Source organism: Physeter macrocephalus, chromosome 7 (genome assembly GCF_002837175.3).
Source record: "Physeter macrocephalus isolate SW-GA chromosome 7, ASM283717v5, whole genome shotgun sequence".
In the NCBI taxonomy this organism is placed as follows: domain Eukaryota; kingdom Metazoa; phylum Chordata; class Mammalia; order Artiodactyla; family Physeteridae; genus Physeter; species Physeter macrocephalus.
In genome coordinates this window covers 142932086-142947682 of record NC_041220.1, presented here as the reverse complement: position 1 = coordinate 142947682, position 15597 = coordinate 142932086, and the positions used below count along the sequence as shown (strand labels likewise).

Below are 15597 nucleotides of genomic sequence, written 5' to 3'. Positions count from 1 at the left end.
TCCCGCTCTCTCCCCTCCTCCCCTCTCCCCCCTCTCCATCCCCTGCCTCCTCCACCCACTACGTCCCAGGGAGTGGGACTCTGGGAAGCATCCACTGAACACTTTGTGAACATCTTCCTCCCCTTTTCAGGGTTTAAAGGCAGACCCACAAGGAAGGAAGTGGGTAGACCCTCAAAAGGCAGCCAAAATAATTCCAAATATTTCGTCTTTTTCAAAGCCAGCATTTAAAATCTACGCCAAAGGCTTGCCTGCATGGTTATGTCCACTCAACCCCACACCAGCCCTGTGCGCTGGGTGGGAATGTTATTCCCACTTTACCACTGAGGACACTGGGGTCCCCAGAGGGTGGTGACCTGCTCAGGACCACAGTGGATGCAGCAACTGGGCTGAGAACGGAGCCTGGTGCCTGACTGCACATCTGGACAGCTGCAAGGACACTTCACGTGGCTGTGATGCGGGGAGTGGACCATCTGACGAGCCAGTAAGAACGTTCTGAGACTCCCTCCCACCCTGCCTACCCCCCCACCCCCTGCCCAGGCCTGTGCGCCACCAGGTGGACACCTGAGATGGGGTCCCTTTGCGTGGCCACTATCCTCCTGGGGCTTTGCTGCTTACCGCTAGGATGGTGGTGAGACCCTCCTCGGACCTCACTCGTGCCCCTTCACCTTGCATGTGCCAGTGCTTTCAGGTTACTCCTCCCAAGGCCCAGCTCTAGTCCTGGCACTTCCCCAGCTCAGAAACCTTCCGTGGCTCCCCATCGCTTTGCCGACTAAGAACCCTATTCTTTAGCTTGAAGGCTTCACGATCCAATAGAATCCAGATCTCGAGCCCCCGCCTACCCCCCCATGGGCTGCCACTCAGGAACACTGTCCCCGCCCCTTCATCTCCCTGCACCTGCCCACACAGTGCAGCCACCTCACCCTGTTAGCAGTCAGAGAATCACCACCGAAAACAGCTGATTGCCTTCTCACGCACGTCACGGTGCCACAGACGAAGGTCCCATAAGGCCAGGTGCCCGCGCAGATGTGAGGAAAGGGAAACTGATGCAGCTGTTCTGGACAGACTTTCTGAAGCACTTGTGTCGTGGAGTCTGTACAGACCCTGCCCCCCAGAAGTCCCATTCTGGAGGCATGCACCCCCAGACGACTCTCCGGCCCACAAAGAAAGATGGGCAGGTCTGTTCACCCCGACGTGAAGTGCAGTAGTGGAGAGCTGCCAGGATCCTGAAAGTCCCCTAACAGGGGATCAGCTACCCTTGGGGCACAGGTCTTTTCCTGGATTTCTCATCCTACAATCTGATGACCCCCTCCTGAGCGATGGGGTCCAAGTTCCTCCCCTTGCACCCCAGTGGGAGCTGTGACAGCCCCATGTACCCAACAAATGGGACCAGAGTAAGGCTCGGAATTCCCAGGCGACGTTCCATGCCCCCCTCCGACACCCCCCCCACCCACTCGTACTGGGGCACCCATGCTGGGAGAAAGCCCAGGTCACACAGAGAAGCCCCAGGCAGGGGTCCCTCTGCTGACATCAACGTCAGCCCCCAGATATAGGAGCCAAAGTGCCTTCAGCTAAGTCCTGCCCCAGCCCCCAGCTGAGGGCCAGACACCTTGCAGTGGAGACAAGCCACCCTCATCCAGACACCCCATGAGCATACTGGCACATGGTTATTTTACACCCTGAGTCTGGGGGAAATGTGTGATCCCACCATAGTAACTGGGACAAAGGCATCTGTGACCGTTGGGTCAGTGCACGGTGGTTAGAAAACCATTGCTGCATTCATCAGTGTCAAATTCCTACATTAAGGGGAAAAAATGCGAGATGGAAGAGGTGTCTAATGGAATGCTGCTTCTGTCCATTCATACACAAGAACAGGTATGTGGGGTGGCACGGGGGCGAGGTCAGGACCAGTGGAATTGGGATGGAGGACGAAGGGGAGATCAAATTTGAATTTTAAAGTGGGAACTCTCTAAAATTATTCCCAAAGAAAAAAGTTTGTTAAAACAAAACACAACAGGCAGTGGCTACCGCAGTTTGCTGACTTCTGATCTGTGCTCTTGGGATTATTCCCACTAACTCGCTCCCCCTGGTTCATGGGGCACCTTTGGACACCAGCACTGAGCTAGGAGGTCACAAGGCTCTCACTGTCCGGTTGCGAAGAGCCCGTTCGCTGGGGATTCTCTGGTGGTCCCGCCGCAGAGGGGAGAGGTGGCGGTGGACGGAACATTAGGACAGACCAGCGCGGACGGGCGGCGAGGAAGGGCGGCTGTGGCTTGGGGGGTGCGGGGTGCCTCAGAGGCAGACGCAGAGGTGACAGCCTGCTGACTTCATGGCTCCACTTTTCCCGAAGGTGACCAGAAACTTGGGCTGTGGCCCAGGGAGCATCAGAAACCCTCTCAGGGCCGTGAGGCTGCACAGTCAGTCTCCAGAGAGCATCCTGGCTGCCAGATACTATCCTGGAGTTGCTTCCGCCTCTGAACGTGACAAGCCTCTGCCGACAATCCCCCCTCCGAACTCGGCCTCCTGTCACCGCCAAGCAGGGTGGCGATCCGGCTCCGGCTCCTCCGGGACGCACGGAGCACAGAGGTGGCCGCCTGGGCGCGCAGCAGGGCGGCGGTTTCACGGCCCCCTAACCGATCCTGGCCCTCCGCAGCTACCCTCTGTCTGCCCGCCGAGGCCCCGCGCCACGCGCTCGAGTTCTGCTGCCACAGATGCCGGGAGCCTCTCCTGGGGACGGCAGTGCCAGGACCCAGCCCTGGAGCCCCTGGGAGGAGACACGCGCTCCAAGCCCCCAAGGACCGGCGCTTGGGAGGAAGGCCTACTCTCCTGCGGCCCGGTCCGGCCTGTGCCCTCGCCTCCCACCCCCCCACATGCTCCCCAGAGGCAGTGGAAGACGGTCCAGCAGTGCCCGATGCCCAGCCGGCCTCCACTGCCAACAGCCTGGCACAGGCGGGGGTGCTCACTACCCGCGGTTTACAGGAGACGAAACTGAGGATCAGAGAGGCGAGGCCCCCTGCCCAGGGCCACACAGCCCAGAGCAGAAAGAATTAGAGCCCAGACTCTGAGGAAGCCCCCTCTCAGAGTGCTCAGAAACCGTGCGAGTGACAGCGGGCTTGTGGTTCCAGAAACGCGCTCGGGCAGGCCCAGGGAAACCTGCACGTGGTAGGTGGTCATCTGGAAGGCGCCCTCTCCACCACTTGTCTTTTCATCCGGGTCCCTCTCTGGTCTCAGTTTCTCCATCTCTTAGAAGCACCCTCGAATTAGATGCTGTGATTAGCCAGAGGCCGGTGCTTCTCCCCCAGACCGACTGGGGCAGTCATTTCTTCCCTTGACCCACCCTCCTCTGGCTGGGGTACCTCTGCCTTGGAGTCTCTCTGACCGTGGGCACCCCCAGGGAGCAGTACTTGGGAGGCCACAGCTCTCCCCTAAGACCCCGGCTCACCCACTTTGGTTCAGCGTCCTCACCCAGGCAGCGGGGGAAGAGCCCCAACGCTGCCTGCCTCCAGGCTGGAGTTCAACAACCCGGTGAGTCCCCGTCGTCGATCACCTTTGTCGCTCCTGGGGCGGGATGTGAGGGCGAGGAGATGGGTCGAGCATCTTGTCCTCCAGTCTGCAGAAAAGCCCGCCTCCCACCCAAGGCCTCCAGGCCGCTGGGCACCGGGGGTCCCTCCCGGCAGGCGCGGGTAGGTACGCTCAGGGTGGTAAGCTGGTAAGGGGGTGCTGCCCGGCTCCCCCTGCAGCCAGAAGACGCACCCCAAGCGCTCACCGTTTTGTCTCCGCGGCCACAGGCCGGCGAGGTCCCTCCGCTAGGCCTCAGCCGCACCCGGCCTCCCGGCCTCCCAGACCCGCTGCTCGGCTGCTCCTGGCTTCCATCCCCGTCCGACTCTGGGGCTGTGGGTGTCAGAAGGGCCCCAGGCCCTGAGTGTGGGAATTCCAGGCCTGCCAGAGCCACTTACCATCCGGAATGGTCTCTCCTCGGCTCTGTTTTTCCCTCTGGAAAATGGGGTTGATGCTTCCTCCACCGTGGTTGTTCTGAGAATTAAAGCGAGGCGGCGGGCGGCACTCGGTTGGTCTTGGCCCCTGGCTGGCAGTGGCTGCCTGGACGTACCTCTCCGCGATAACCTGCGTCCGGTGAAGCCTGCTGCGCCCGCGCATCCGCGCTGCCGTCCGGTGACCCGGCCGCCACCCGCTCCCAGAGGAAGCCAGTCAGAAGGTTACTCCTGAGCGGCCGCAGCTCCGAGGGCGACGGCGTGGGCCCGATGCACTTTGCTCACCGCACTCCCTGCTGCAGAAGTGGGAGGGGACTCCCCAGCGCTTTACAGTCGGGGCCTGCCCCCCAGACCTACGCGGCCGGGGCAGTGGCTCCCGGCCGCCACTGAGGCCCGGGCCTCCTAGGGAGCGGGACGGTGGAGACCCGCTCTCGCTCAGCGGGTGTGACATCGGGCGTTCTGCCGGCAGGGCCACGGGGATAGGGGTGGGGGCTAGCATTTTCTTACATTTTGAGCCTGAATCTGAGAACTAGAGAGTTCCGTCGCACTGCCTTTGGCATTAAAAGCATATTTCATTAAGTGTAAATATTAAAAATATGCCACAATTTTGCAGCCTTGACACCCGGAGTCTAAAAAAATGACTAACCCATTCTCTTGCTGTTTCTTGGAAGCCCCGGGGTCTTCCTGACACGGTATACACACGCACACAAATACATACAAGCACACACACACGTGCGCGCGCGCGCGCACACACACACACACACACACACACACACACACACCACACTCGTGCGCGCGCACACACGCAGTTCCTCACTCTCGGTCCAACACGCTCCCCTCGGCGAGGTAATTACTGCCCTTGCCGGACACTGATTGGCCAGTCTGTTTCTCATCGGAGCCCCGCAGCCAATAGGCGGCCCCGCGGCCGAGGCCCCACCTCTCCAACCCCCGGCTCGGGTGGCTCGGGCCCGGGGAATGAATCACGCGGGGCCGAACTGGCCTCGACCCCCCGCCTGGGCCGCCGGCCGCCCGCCCTCGGACGCGCGACCGCCTGCGCGCCCGGATCCGGGCGGCGTCTCCGAGCAGTGGCCGCACTCGGGGCCGCCGCGGCATCCTCGGGCGGAGCTGGCTGCCCGCCCGGCCCGCGCCGCCCCGCCCCGCCCCTGCTGGCCCCTCCCCTGCCCTCCCCGCCCCCAGCGGGGCCGGCCCGGGCGGCGACCAGAGCGGCGACGTGAAAGGCGAGCGAGGCGGCTGCCCGGCCAGCTGTCGGCGCGCACCCGCTCCCGGCCCAGCCCAGTCCGGCGCGGAGGCCGCTGCCTGCCCCGCGGGGCCCGACGCCAGCGCTCCGGGCAGCGGCTCCAGGGCCGGCCCGCGCGTGCGCCAGGGAGCCGCGCGCCAGCGTCCCCAGCGGGGACCGGGACCGGCCGCACCCCGAGCTCCCGGAACCCCGAGGAGCCCGGCAGAGCCCGACGGACCGGCGGCCGCGATGCCGGACGAGCTGACGGAGCCCGGGCGCGCCACGCCGGCCCGCGCCTCCTCCTTCCTCATAGAGAACCTGCTGGCAGCCGAGGCCAAGGGCACTGGGCGCGCGGCCCAGGGCGGCGGCGGCCGCGAGGACGAGGAGGACGACGACGACGACCCTGAGGACGAGGACGCGGAGCAGGCGCGGCGGCGGCGGCGGCGGCTGCAGCGGCGGAGACAGCTGCGCGCGGGCTCCGGGCCGAGCGGGGACGCCCGGGCCCGGGCGCTGCTTGGGCCGGGCGCGCTGGGCCTCGGTCCCCGGCCGCACCCGGGTCCCGGGCCGCCCTACGCTCTGGGCTGCGGAGGCGCCACGCGCTGGTACTCGCGGTCGCACGGAGGCTACGGAGGCGGCCTCAGCCCTGACAGTGAGTGAGGGCGCGGGGAAGGGGCGGGCGCGGGGGGGCGGGGGGCCGGGCTTCCTCCCCGAGCAAACGCTCGGGGACTTTGGGTTCGTTGGCGCCCTTTCTGGGCCATCCTCCTCGTCTGTAGGGGGCTCTGGGTCGTGTCGGGCCCCAGCAGAGCCCCTGCTTGAGCAGGTTTGGAGGCCCACTCTCCAGGACAGGGTCCCCAATGCAGGGAGAAGGTTTCGCGGGCTCTGGGCTTCACCCATCACCAGGCTCTGGAGAGCCCTTGGAGATGAACTTGGGGACAGGGGACGACAGACAGCTAAGAAGAGAAAAGCAAGGGGGGTGGGGAATACAACAGGGAAAGGCAGGCCATGGGAGGGGGCGCGGGGGGAGGGGCCGAAAAGAAGAGAAAAGGACAGAGAAGAAAGAGACGGATGTTGGGGGTGGAGAAAGGAGAGAGGGGGGAAGAGAAGATGAAAAACAAACAAAAAGCAAAAAGCAACCCATAAGTGATGGAGAGAACAGAGAAAAGATAAAGGAAGGAAAGAGGGAGGGTCAGAAGACAGAGTCAGACTCAGCAAAATAAAGGGGGCGTTGAGCAGAGGGGGCCACCGTTGTGGAGGCCTGGATGGGGGGACAGCGGTCTTGCCCGGCAGCCGTGTCCCCAAAGCCCCATCTCCTCTACAAGCTGCAGCCGGGGCCTGGGGCAGGGGCCTGGGTCTCCCTCTTGGGCCTCCCAAGCCCCTGGGCTGTGGCTGTGCAAGGGGAGAAGCCCCCAGTCCCAGCCCTGTCTCTCTCTCCCTTTTCTGCCCCTCCCCCTCCCCCGCCTTTGTTCCCTGCTGAGGGCTCCGAGTCTGGGGGTGGGGGGTGTTTCGGCCCTGGAACCCCATCGATCGCCCCTCTTGACTGGGCATTCCAGCCCCTGAATTCTGCTCCCCCCTCCCCAGGGTCGCTGCCTCCCTGGGGACCTGCCGTTTGGAGGAAGCCCCCGGGCAAGGGGACTAGGAAGCTATTCTAACCTCAGCCCCCGGGCTTTGCCAGCTGCCCCCCCGCCCCACCAAACGCACACTGTGAGGCCAGCTGAAGACTCTTCCAGGCTCTTGCTCTGAAATACTTTCAGCTCCAAGCGAAAGTTAGCGAGTGCTGGGGGGCGGGTGAGGAGGGGGGTAGTAGGTGGGTCAGACCCCTCTCACCTCTTGGATAACCCCTTCTCTGGTGTGGGCTTGAGCCCCTCGCAAAGGGACCCACATCTCAGAGCCTACACCCAGGAGGTCCCGGGCCCTTACCCCCTTCCCTTCCGGGAAGCTCGAGCAGGCCTCAGCGTTTGCCCCGAAATTGAGTGATCAAACGTCGTGCCCTTCTGGGGGTGTTTCTGAAAAGGGTCTCAGAAACCCTGGTGGGGGGGAATGCGTTCCCCTCTTGTCCCTGGGGTTCTTCTCCAGCTGCAGCCCCACAGGCGGCCGCCAAAGAGCCGGTCCTCTTTCGTCTAATGCGGGTTAGGGGTCCCTGTTTTGTACCAGAGCTGGCAGGCCTGGCTTGGCTTCGTGTGGCAGCACGTGGGCCTCTGTGAGTCTGGGCCCCCCGCATATCTGGTCGCACACATGCCAGCCTGCAACCTGACCCCTCTTTGAACACCACGAGGGCTCATGCCACTCGCGGGCAGGGGCGGGCAGGGACGCACGCAAATCTGCACACCTCCAAGGGCAGCCGCGGAGCGCAGGGACCAGCTACAGACACGAGCCTGCCGGCGGCAGGCACCCCTTGTGGGCCGCTCACACTGCGGGCTCACCGCTGCGTTCTGAGGGCTGGCCGGGCCAAGCTCTACTCGACGGCCGCAGTGCTGACCTGCGGCCTGTGTCCAGGAGCCTCAGCCTGAGGCACAAGGGAAACTGGCCTGAGTTGGCCTCCTGAGCCCGGAAGTCAGGCAGCTGCCCTTTTCAAGCTGGGCCTGGAATCTGGACCAGCCCCTGGGTCCTGGGCAGCCTCTTTCACCTGGAGGCATCATCCCTTGCCAACCCTGGGGAGGGGGAGGCGTCTCCTCTGGGAGATTGTGTGGAGCTTGGTACTTGGAACACGAGCTCAGGGACCCTCTGTGGGCTTTTGTAGCCCCAAACCCACAAGCTCAACCGTGGGCCCAATGTGTCTGGGGTGAGATGCGGCTGCCGCGTGTTTCTACGGGGCCAGAGCTGCCCTTGTCTGCACTCCCTCTGAGTGTGATTTTGGGTAGAGAGGGCACGTCTCCATGGACATTTGAATTAGGGGCACAGGAAATGGGGGAGAATAGGTTCCCAGTGTCACCTGGTTGGAGTTTGGTTTGGGGAATTGTTTGCCATCAGTGGGAGTATTTCTATGCAAGCGGGCATTCTGTATCTGCTCCTGAGCGCGAGTGGGGAGAGGTCATGGCAAGTCTTTATTTCTGTGTCTGGGGGACTTGGCCTAGGGCTGAGTGCTAGGGATGAGGCCCTCTCTGTGCTGGTTTCCGGTGTGTACATTTCTCAGAAGGACCATCCTTTCCTCCGTGAGGTGTACCTCCGGGGCTTTTGTGTGTGTTGATTCGAAGTCACTGTTTAAGGGAGTCAGTCTTCTTTTTGTGTTTCTGTTTGTGTTTTCATCTTCCCTTTCTTCCGTCTTCCCTCTGTTGCCCTCCGTGTGGATGCGCGGTTCTGGGCCATTTGCTCAGAGCCGTGAGTGTGCGGCCAGCGTGTTGCTTTGGAGCATGGCTCAGGTCTTCAAGTTCACCTCCAGATGCTCTTGCCTTTCTCCGGTCCCAGGGTGAGAGCTGCCGTAGGTGGGGCTGCGTGGGGACAATTTCCCCGCTTGTGGCTGTGGGTGACCTCACGGGGGAGGCAGCTGGCCTCAGCGACAGGGCCGGGGCATCGGCCTCCAGAACCAACCCCTGTTCCTCCTCTCCCCCCTGCAGCCAGCGACCGGGACTCTCCGGAGACGGGCGAGGAGATGGGCCGCGCAGAGGGCGCCTGGCCGCGGGGCCCCGGGCCGGGAGCGGTGCAGCGGGAGGCGGCGGAGCTGGCGGTGAGCGGCCCGGCAGCCGGCGCGGAGGAGGAGGCGGCGGAGCTGGCCGAGGCCCGGGCGGCGGCGGCGGCGGCGGGGGGGGCGCGCGGGGGCGGCCGCGAGGAGGAGTGTGGGTGACCTCACGGGGGAGGCAGCTGGCCTCAGCGACAGGGCCGGGGCATCGGCCTCCAGAACCAACCCCTGTTCCTCCTCTCCCCCCTGCAGCCAGCGACCGGGACTCTCCGGAGACGGGCGAGGAGATGGGCCGCGCAGAGGGCGCCTGGCCGCGGGGCCCCGGGCCGGGAGCGGTGCAGCGGGAGGCGGCGGAGCTGGCGGTGAGCGGCCCGGCAGCCGGCGCGGAGGAGGAGGCGGCGGAGCTGGCCGAGGCCCGGGCGGCGGCGGCGGCGGCGGGGGGGGCGCGCGGCGGCGGCCGCAAGAAGAAGACGCGCACGGTCTTCTCGCGCAGCCAGGTCTTCCAGCTCGAGTCCACCTTCGACCTGAAGCGCTACCTGAGCAGCGCCGAGCGCGCCGGCCTGGCCGCCTCCCTGCAGCTCACCGAGACGCAGGTCAAGATCTGGTTCCAGAACCGCCGCAACAAGTGGAAGCGGCAGCTGGCGGCCGAGCTGGAGGCGGCCAGCCTGTCCCCGCCGGGCGCGCAGCGCCTGGCCCGCGTGCCGGCGCTCTACCACGAAAGCCCCCCGGCCGCCGCCGGAGCTCCCGCCGCGCTGCCCTTCCCGCTGGCGCCCGCCGCGCCCGCACCGCCCCCGCCGCTGCTCGGCTTCTCCGGGGCCCTCGCCTACCCGCTGGCCGCCTTCCCAGCCGCCGCCTCCGTGCCCTTCCTGCGGGCGCAGATGCCCGGCCTGGTGTGAGCCCCCGGCCGGCCGGGCCCACTCCCCGTGGCCAGCGGGGACTTCTGCGGACGCGCGCACGGGCCGCGGCGGCGGCGGCGGTGGCGCCCCCGGGGCCGTCCGTCAGGGAGGGCAGGGACGCTCCCCTGGCCCTCCCGCGCCCCGGGGAGCGCAGGCTGCCGCCCGGGCGAGCCGAACCCCTGTCCGAAGATCGGAAGATCGTCCAGAATGTAACAGAGACGCAGGTGACTGTGGCTCCCCAAACAGCCTCAAGGCTGGATCCCCGCTGGGAAGAGAGCATCGCAGAGACGGTCGGCCATGCAGCCCAGAGCCTCCCCCAGCCCCCTACCCCCGGGGACAGGCCTCAACCTCGGAGCAAATCCAGCCGCCGCCCTGCCGGAGCCGGCGGCTGGGCGCAGTCCACAGCAAACCCAGGCTGTCCCAGGTGCTTCATGGAGGTGACCGCTCTCCAGCCCGAACAGCCCTGCCCGGGACTGTGCAGGGGCCAGGACCGCGGGCCTCCGAGGCGCTGCGATCAGCCTGACGGCCTTAACCTCGGGCCGGCAGGGAGAGGGTCCCAGGAAGAGAGCCCCTGTGGAGCGGAAGGGGTGAAGATCCTTCCAGGTGGCGCTGCTCTCAGGTTGTCCATTCTGGAGACGGGGCCAGACTGGGGCTTCTCTCCTGGGCTGCAGCCCCTGGGTATCCTGGCGAAGACATTTTTTTTTTTTTTAATGAATCTACTTATTTGCGTATGGAATAAAAAGGGACGTTTTCTGGACAGTTGCTGCCGCTTCGTGATCACTGGGGCCAGCCTCTCCTCTGGTAACGGGCTGGGGTGGGCACCGTCTCCCCCCTCCTGGAGCACCCTCCGGTGCTGGCCAGGGGCAGGTAGGCAGGACAGGCAGGAGCTGGGGTCTGCGAGCTGTACTCTCAAGCCCCCACTTTCTCCAGACAGGGAGGCCCAGCGAGACCTTAGGGGAAGTCAAGGTCAGGGAGGAGAGGGGCCTAGGGTGGAAGAGGGGATTCTGCATCCTCCGTCGCTCAGTTCTGGGGCCTTCGCGACAACCAAAAGCCGGGAGTCAGGCGAAGGCAGAGCCCACTGGCCGCTCACCTGGCACGAGGGGCTGCCAGCTGCGTGGCCCCCGGCATCCACTGCCCCTTCCCTCACTGGAGTTGAGAGCCATCTCTAACATAGGGGTTTTTTCTTTTGGCCAAAACTAAACACCGGCGCCAGACAGCCCAGCAAGGTGAGGTGGGGCACGGGGCTCTCTGGCCTGGGCCTCATCCCCTGGACCATCTGCAGTCTCTCTTGAGCTGGGGGACTCGGACCTGTGGGCAAAGCCCCAGGTCAGGGCCCGAGTTTATGGGCTCTTAAGGAAAGCTTATGGAAAGCTTATTCCAATGGCTGGATCTCTACAGCCGGCCTGTTGCAGGGTGAAGACAGGGGCCTCCTGCATGGGGGAAGGACACTTTATTGGGTGTGCTTCTGGAGCCCAGAGAGAGAGGTCATTCGGTGCTTGAAACGGTCACTTCTGTAACAAACTTGAGCCCCCTCGGAAGCCTGTCTCTGCCCCCTGGCTTGGGGACTTTGGGTGGAACAGACGCTCCCAGGCTGAGCCGCACAGCAACTGGGCCACCCTCCGGTGTCCTTGGAGTTCTCAGCGGTGGCGCCAGACAGCCCAGGAGAAGGCGCCACGGGGGTCTCCCCCAGGCAGGAGGTCCATCTGTCTGCCCCTGCCATCCAGCTCCCTGACCCGGAATCATGCCCCGCCCCAGCCCCTCCAGTCAGTTCCCAGTGTCCCGAGGCCAGGCCCTGGAAAGCTCCAGCAGCCCGCCTGGGGAAGGGGGGAGCAGTCCGTGGCCGAGGTGGTCCTTGCCCCTCTGGGCTCTAAGGTCCCCACCTTCAGGCGCCCGGTGCCCAGGGCATAACAGGGGTGGGTGACCTGAGGGACTCACGGGGCGCCTCCTCCAACCCAGCCCCCATCTTGTTGCCACATTTGCTTCCCTTTGAGGGCCGGCTCTCCTCTCCCTGAGGGAGGGGGGACCTGCCCCATGCTACTGCTTTTCCTGTAGGTTGCACTCGACTTTGCCAGGAGGGACTTAGGATCTGCTTCTCTACAGCGAGCTGGCTCTAGCTATTTCCAAAGGCCTTCGCTCCGGACCAGCGGCCACAGGGGGAAGTGAAGTGCCAAGAAGGCCACTCAGGGGGCAGCGCAGACCCATGTCTCCCTCCTCTCACTCTCTCCCGCACTGTGCCGTCTCTAGGCGTCAGCCCCCTGGGCTCGGCCTCCCCCGGGACCCTGACCCTCCCTGCTCTTGTGGTGACCTCATGCTCCCAGCAGACGAGTCACTGCCAGTCCTCGCAAGGACGCATCCAGAAGGCCTGGGCAGCGCCGGCCGCCCCGCGGAGGCCTCCGGGCCGGCGCAGGACCCCCGCCGGCCGCGGCCACCCGCTCTCTGCCGCTTTCCCTCCCCGCACCAGGCGGGCCGTCAGGGGCTGCGGCTCTCTGAGCTCCGCGCCGCACCCACTCGGCGTCGCACCGCGGCCACGGGATTCGGCAACGGCCGTGGTCCCGAGCTCTGGGGCCACGAGTGGATCGTTACAGCCCAGGTTAAAGGGGCTATCACCACGAGGCAACCGTTTTATTCGACTGTTTGTGGCCTGTGCGGGTGCCGTCTCGAGGTGGCGGCGACCAGGCCGCGGGGCGCGGCGAAGCGCTGTGTGGCGCCGAGGTACCCAGGCGGCTCGCCCGCAGCGGCGGGTCGGTCTGCACCAACCAGAGCTCCGCGTCCACCCGGGGGGCCACCCGGCGCCGGGGGCCACAGGCGCGCGACGGGGAGGAGCCGTGGGCGCCGTACCCTCGGACCCGCCCGCCGGGAAGCAGCGAACCCGACGGCCTGCCGCTGGAGCCGGGGGGAGGCAGGGTCTACGCGGCTGCAAACGCGGGGCGGGTTCGGGGAGAAGGGCTGCGTCTTTCGATGAAGCAGTGAAAAGATGGGCTGGAGAGCGGCTTCCTTGCCGCCGGCTCCTCCGAGATCCGCCGGGTGGGGAGGAAGGCTCCAGGAGGAGGAAGGAGAGGCTGTTCCCCCGCGCAGGAAGGGTCGGGAGCTAGAAGCCTAACACTGAAATACAGAAAGTGGATCCAAACCTGGGTCAGGCCAGGGGGCTCAGGGAAGCTGGCTTTACCCCATGATCACCCCGCGTCCGGAGTGTCGCACCAGGGGCGGCACAGACCAGAGAGAAGCGCGGCGGGGAACACGCAGCCCTAGAGGGCGCGCGGCACCAGGCTGGGAACGAGCCTGGCTCGAGGCTCCGGCGCCATCCCTGCGGGCCCACCTCGCCTCGCGCACGTTGGCTCCGCGCCTGGCGGGAGAGGAATGGCTTTGCTCTGTCTCTACCGCACGTGCCGTGGCCCTCCCCAGCCCGCCCACCCTAACTTCTTACGTGAGACCCGATTCCGGCCACCCTGGGCCGCCTAGGGTTTCAGGCTGCAGAGTCCCTGAGCCCAGTGGGGTCCCCCCGGCTTCGGACACCCTGGCAGACCTGCAAGGCTTCCCAGCCGAGTTCGTGTGGAGCCAGACCCGCTAAAAGGGACAGGCCAGTCTCCTTTCCCCCAGCGTGGTTCTCTGCCCGCCCCTCCCCACCTGGGCGCTCCGGGTCCTGGCCGAGAGAGCGGGCACCACCCCACCCCAGCTCCCTTCTGCCCGCCTCATTCAAAGCCCTGGCGAGGGACTGACGGGCGTCCCGGTAAGTGCCCTTCTCCTAGCTGGCGGTTCCCCACCCGCACCCTGCACCTGGGAACCCCCACCTTTGTACTCCTGCCCACCCAGGGCCTCCCCTCCGGCTGACCCCTCCTCATCAGATACAGGTCAAGGGCTGTCAGTGGCCCCCAACCTCCTGCCCACAAGCTTGGCCTGGCTTCGTGGGGTGACGGTTTCTCAGAGCCTTGGCTCTGAGCCTACCCAGAAGGTGACCTACCTGGGCTGAGAGCTGGTCAGGTGGGTACCAAGAGGGAGGCCAGAGGGGCTGGGCCGGCTTCTCTCTCTTTCTCCTGTCTGGAGGTGTCTCCCCAGCATCCTTCAAAGCCTTCTGGCCTCATCTGGCAATTCTCAGAAGGGTAAACTGGGGACCGAGGGGCAGAGACTCTGGGGCAGGGACTCCATGAAGTCACTCGGCCCCGAGGCCCCGACTCCCCTTCCTCCGCCTGGTGCTATGGAGGTCAGGGCCCCATCATGGAGTCACCCCTCCCTGATAGCCCGCGCACTCAGGCAGCGTTTGCCCTCCCTTCCCACCCGTCAGAATCACCTGGATCTTTTCCTTTGGCCGCCCTCAGTGCGCATGCCTCCTGCATCCGTTAGCTAGGAGCAAAGCCTGAACCCGGTGATCCAAGGTGGGTCCCCAAGGCGGCTCACCACACAAGTGGGTACAAGCCCCGCTGCCCTCTCGGGGAGAGGGACACTCCCTCGTGGGTAGACTGGAAAGGGGGCCACGCTGTTCTGATAGCACCGAGCTCTGAATCTGGAACTCGGATGGACACTTGGGACAAAGGTGCAAAGACAAAGATCAAGAACCACGAGGCAGTCTCCGGCTTCACCACTTGGAGAGCAAACAAGAGCTGACTGCGTGGCCCTTGCCAGCTCCTGCAGCTGTTGGCCTCAGTGTTTGTTTGTCTGTTTGTTTGATTATAAAAGGAAGGATGCTTATGATTGATTATCTGGAAATTGCAGTAAAGTCAAAACAGAAATACTTTGCATTTCCACCATCAAAAGTCAACTGCTTCTGAGTGTTATATGAAGCTGTGGATTTATTGTGAGGCGACTTATAGCTGTACTGTTAATTTTTAAAAGTTCTTATCTTTTCATTTTTAAAAGTTAAGGATGCACTTATGTATTTACCGCTGAAATGATGTGATGTCTGCGTTTGTTCGAAAGTATCTCAACAAAAATAAATTAAATTAAATAGTAAAAATGAAAGGGAGAAGCACAGATGAAATTGGATTGGCCAGGCGTTGATCATTGTTGAGTGGGGGCTGGCTACACGGGGCTTCATTTTAAGGCTTCCTCTACTTTGTTTTATATTTGAAAACTTTCATAATAAAAATGCTTTAAAAAGTGACTGCCCAGAAACGCCAGGGGTGTGTCCCTAGCGGCTGATTCTCTGCCGGGGCCCGTTTTCGTCACAGGTTTATTTTCATCGGATCGCAGTCTGACCTCGGTTCAGTTTACATCCTGCTTGCCTTCCCCGCCCCCCCCCGCCCTTGCTTACTTCGCAGTGCGCATTAAAGCCCGTCAGTTCGGTCTCTGCAGACACGTTTCAGGCTTAAACTTCCCCCTTTCTCCACGTTATCTGTCCCCGCCTCCATCCCTCCCCGACTGGTCCGGGCGCCGCTCTGGGTCGCCGACCTGAGCGCCAGCGCCCGCGATCACCTCTGCCCGGGAGGCCTCTGAGAGCCGCGGAGGACGGACCCGGGCTGCAGGGACGCTGGCGCCGCCTCCCGGCTCTCGCGGCCGGCGCCACCCACGCGGACCGCGATCGCCCACGGCTTGCGCCGCCCAGGTCCGACCCCGCTGCGGGTTTGGGAGGCTGAGCCCGGCGGCCGGTCCTGGGTTCGTGTCTTCGGTTTCCCGGCACCTCCTGGACGCTCTCGGCGTCCCTGGGTCCGCAGCGGGGACCCAGGACTGGAGTGGGGTGGGTTGGCTAAGGCTGGGCCGGACATCCCTGGAGGGCCGATGGGGAGGGGCTCACGTGCTTGGAGCTCCATCCCCAGAGGCAGACCAGTCCGAAGCGCGCTCCCCATCCCCTGGAGAGAGGGTGAGCTTTCGGATCCCGGGGGTGTGAGGGCCCCGCCCGACGCGAGAGCCGGCAAGGTGCACGCTGGGGGCCTC

At 64.4% G+C, this 15597-nt stretch overlaps 1 protein-coding gene across 1 annotated transcript; it reads left to right on the top strand.

Annotated features, from left to right (window-relative positions):
- The first annotated feature begins 5381 nt into the window (after positions 1-5381).
- On the top strand, positions 5382-9775 carry HMX1 (H6 family homeobox 1). The gene is made up of 2 exons (XM_024119205.3): positions 5382-5872; positions 9089-9775. The coding sequence occupies exons 1-2, from the start codon at positions 5473-5475 to the stop codon at positions 9730-9732; spliced, it is 1044 nt and encodes a 347-aa protein (XP_023974973.1). The 5' UTR covers positions 5382-5472; the 3' UTR covers positions 9733-9775.
- Positions 9776-15597: the final 5822 nt, after the last annotated feature.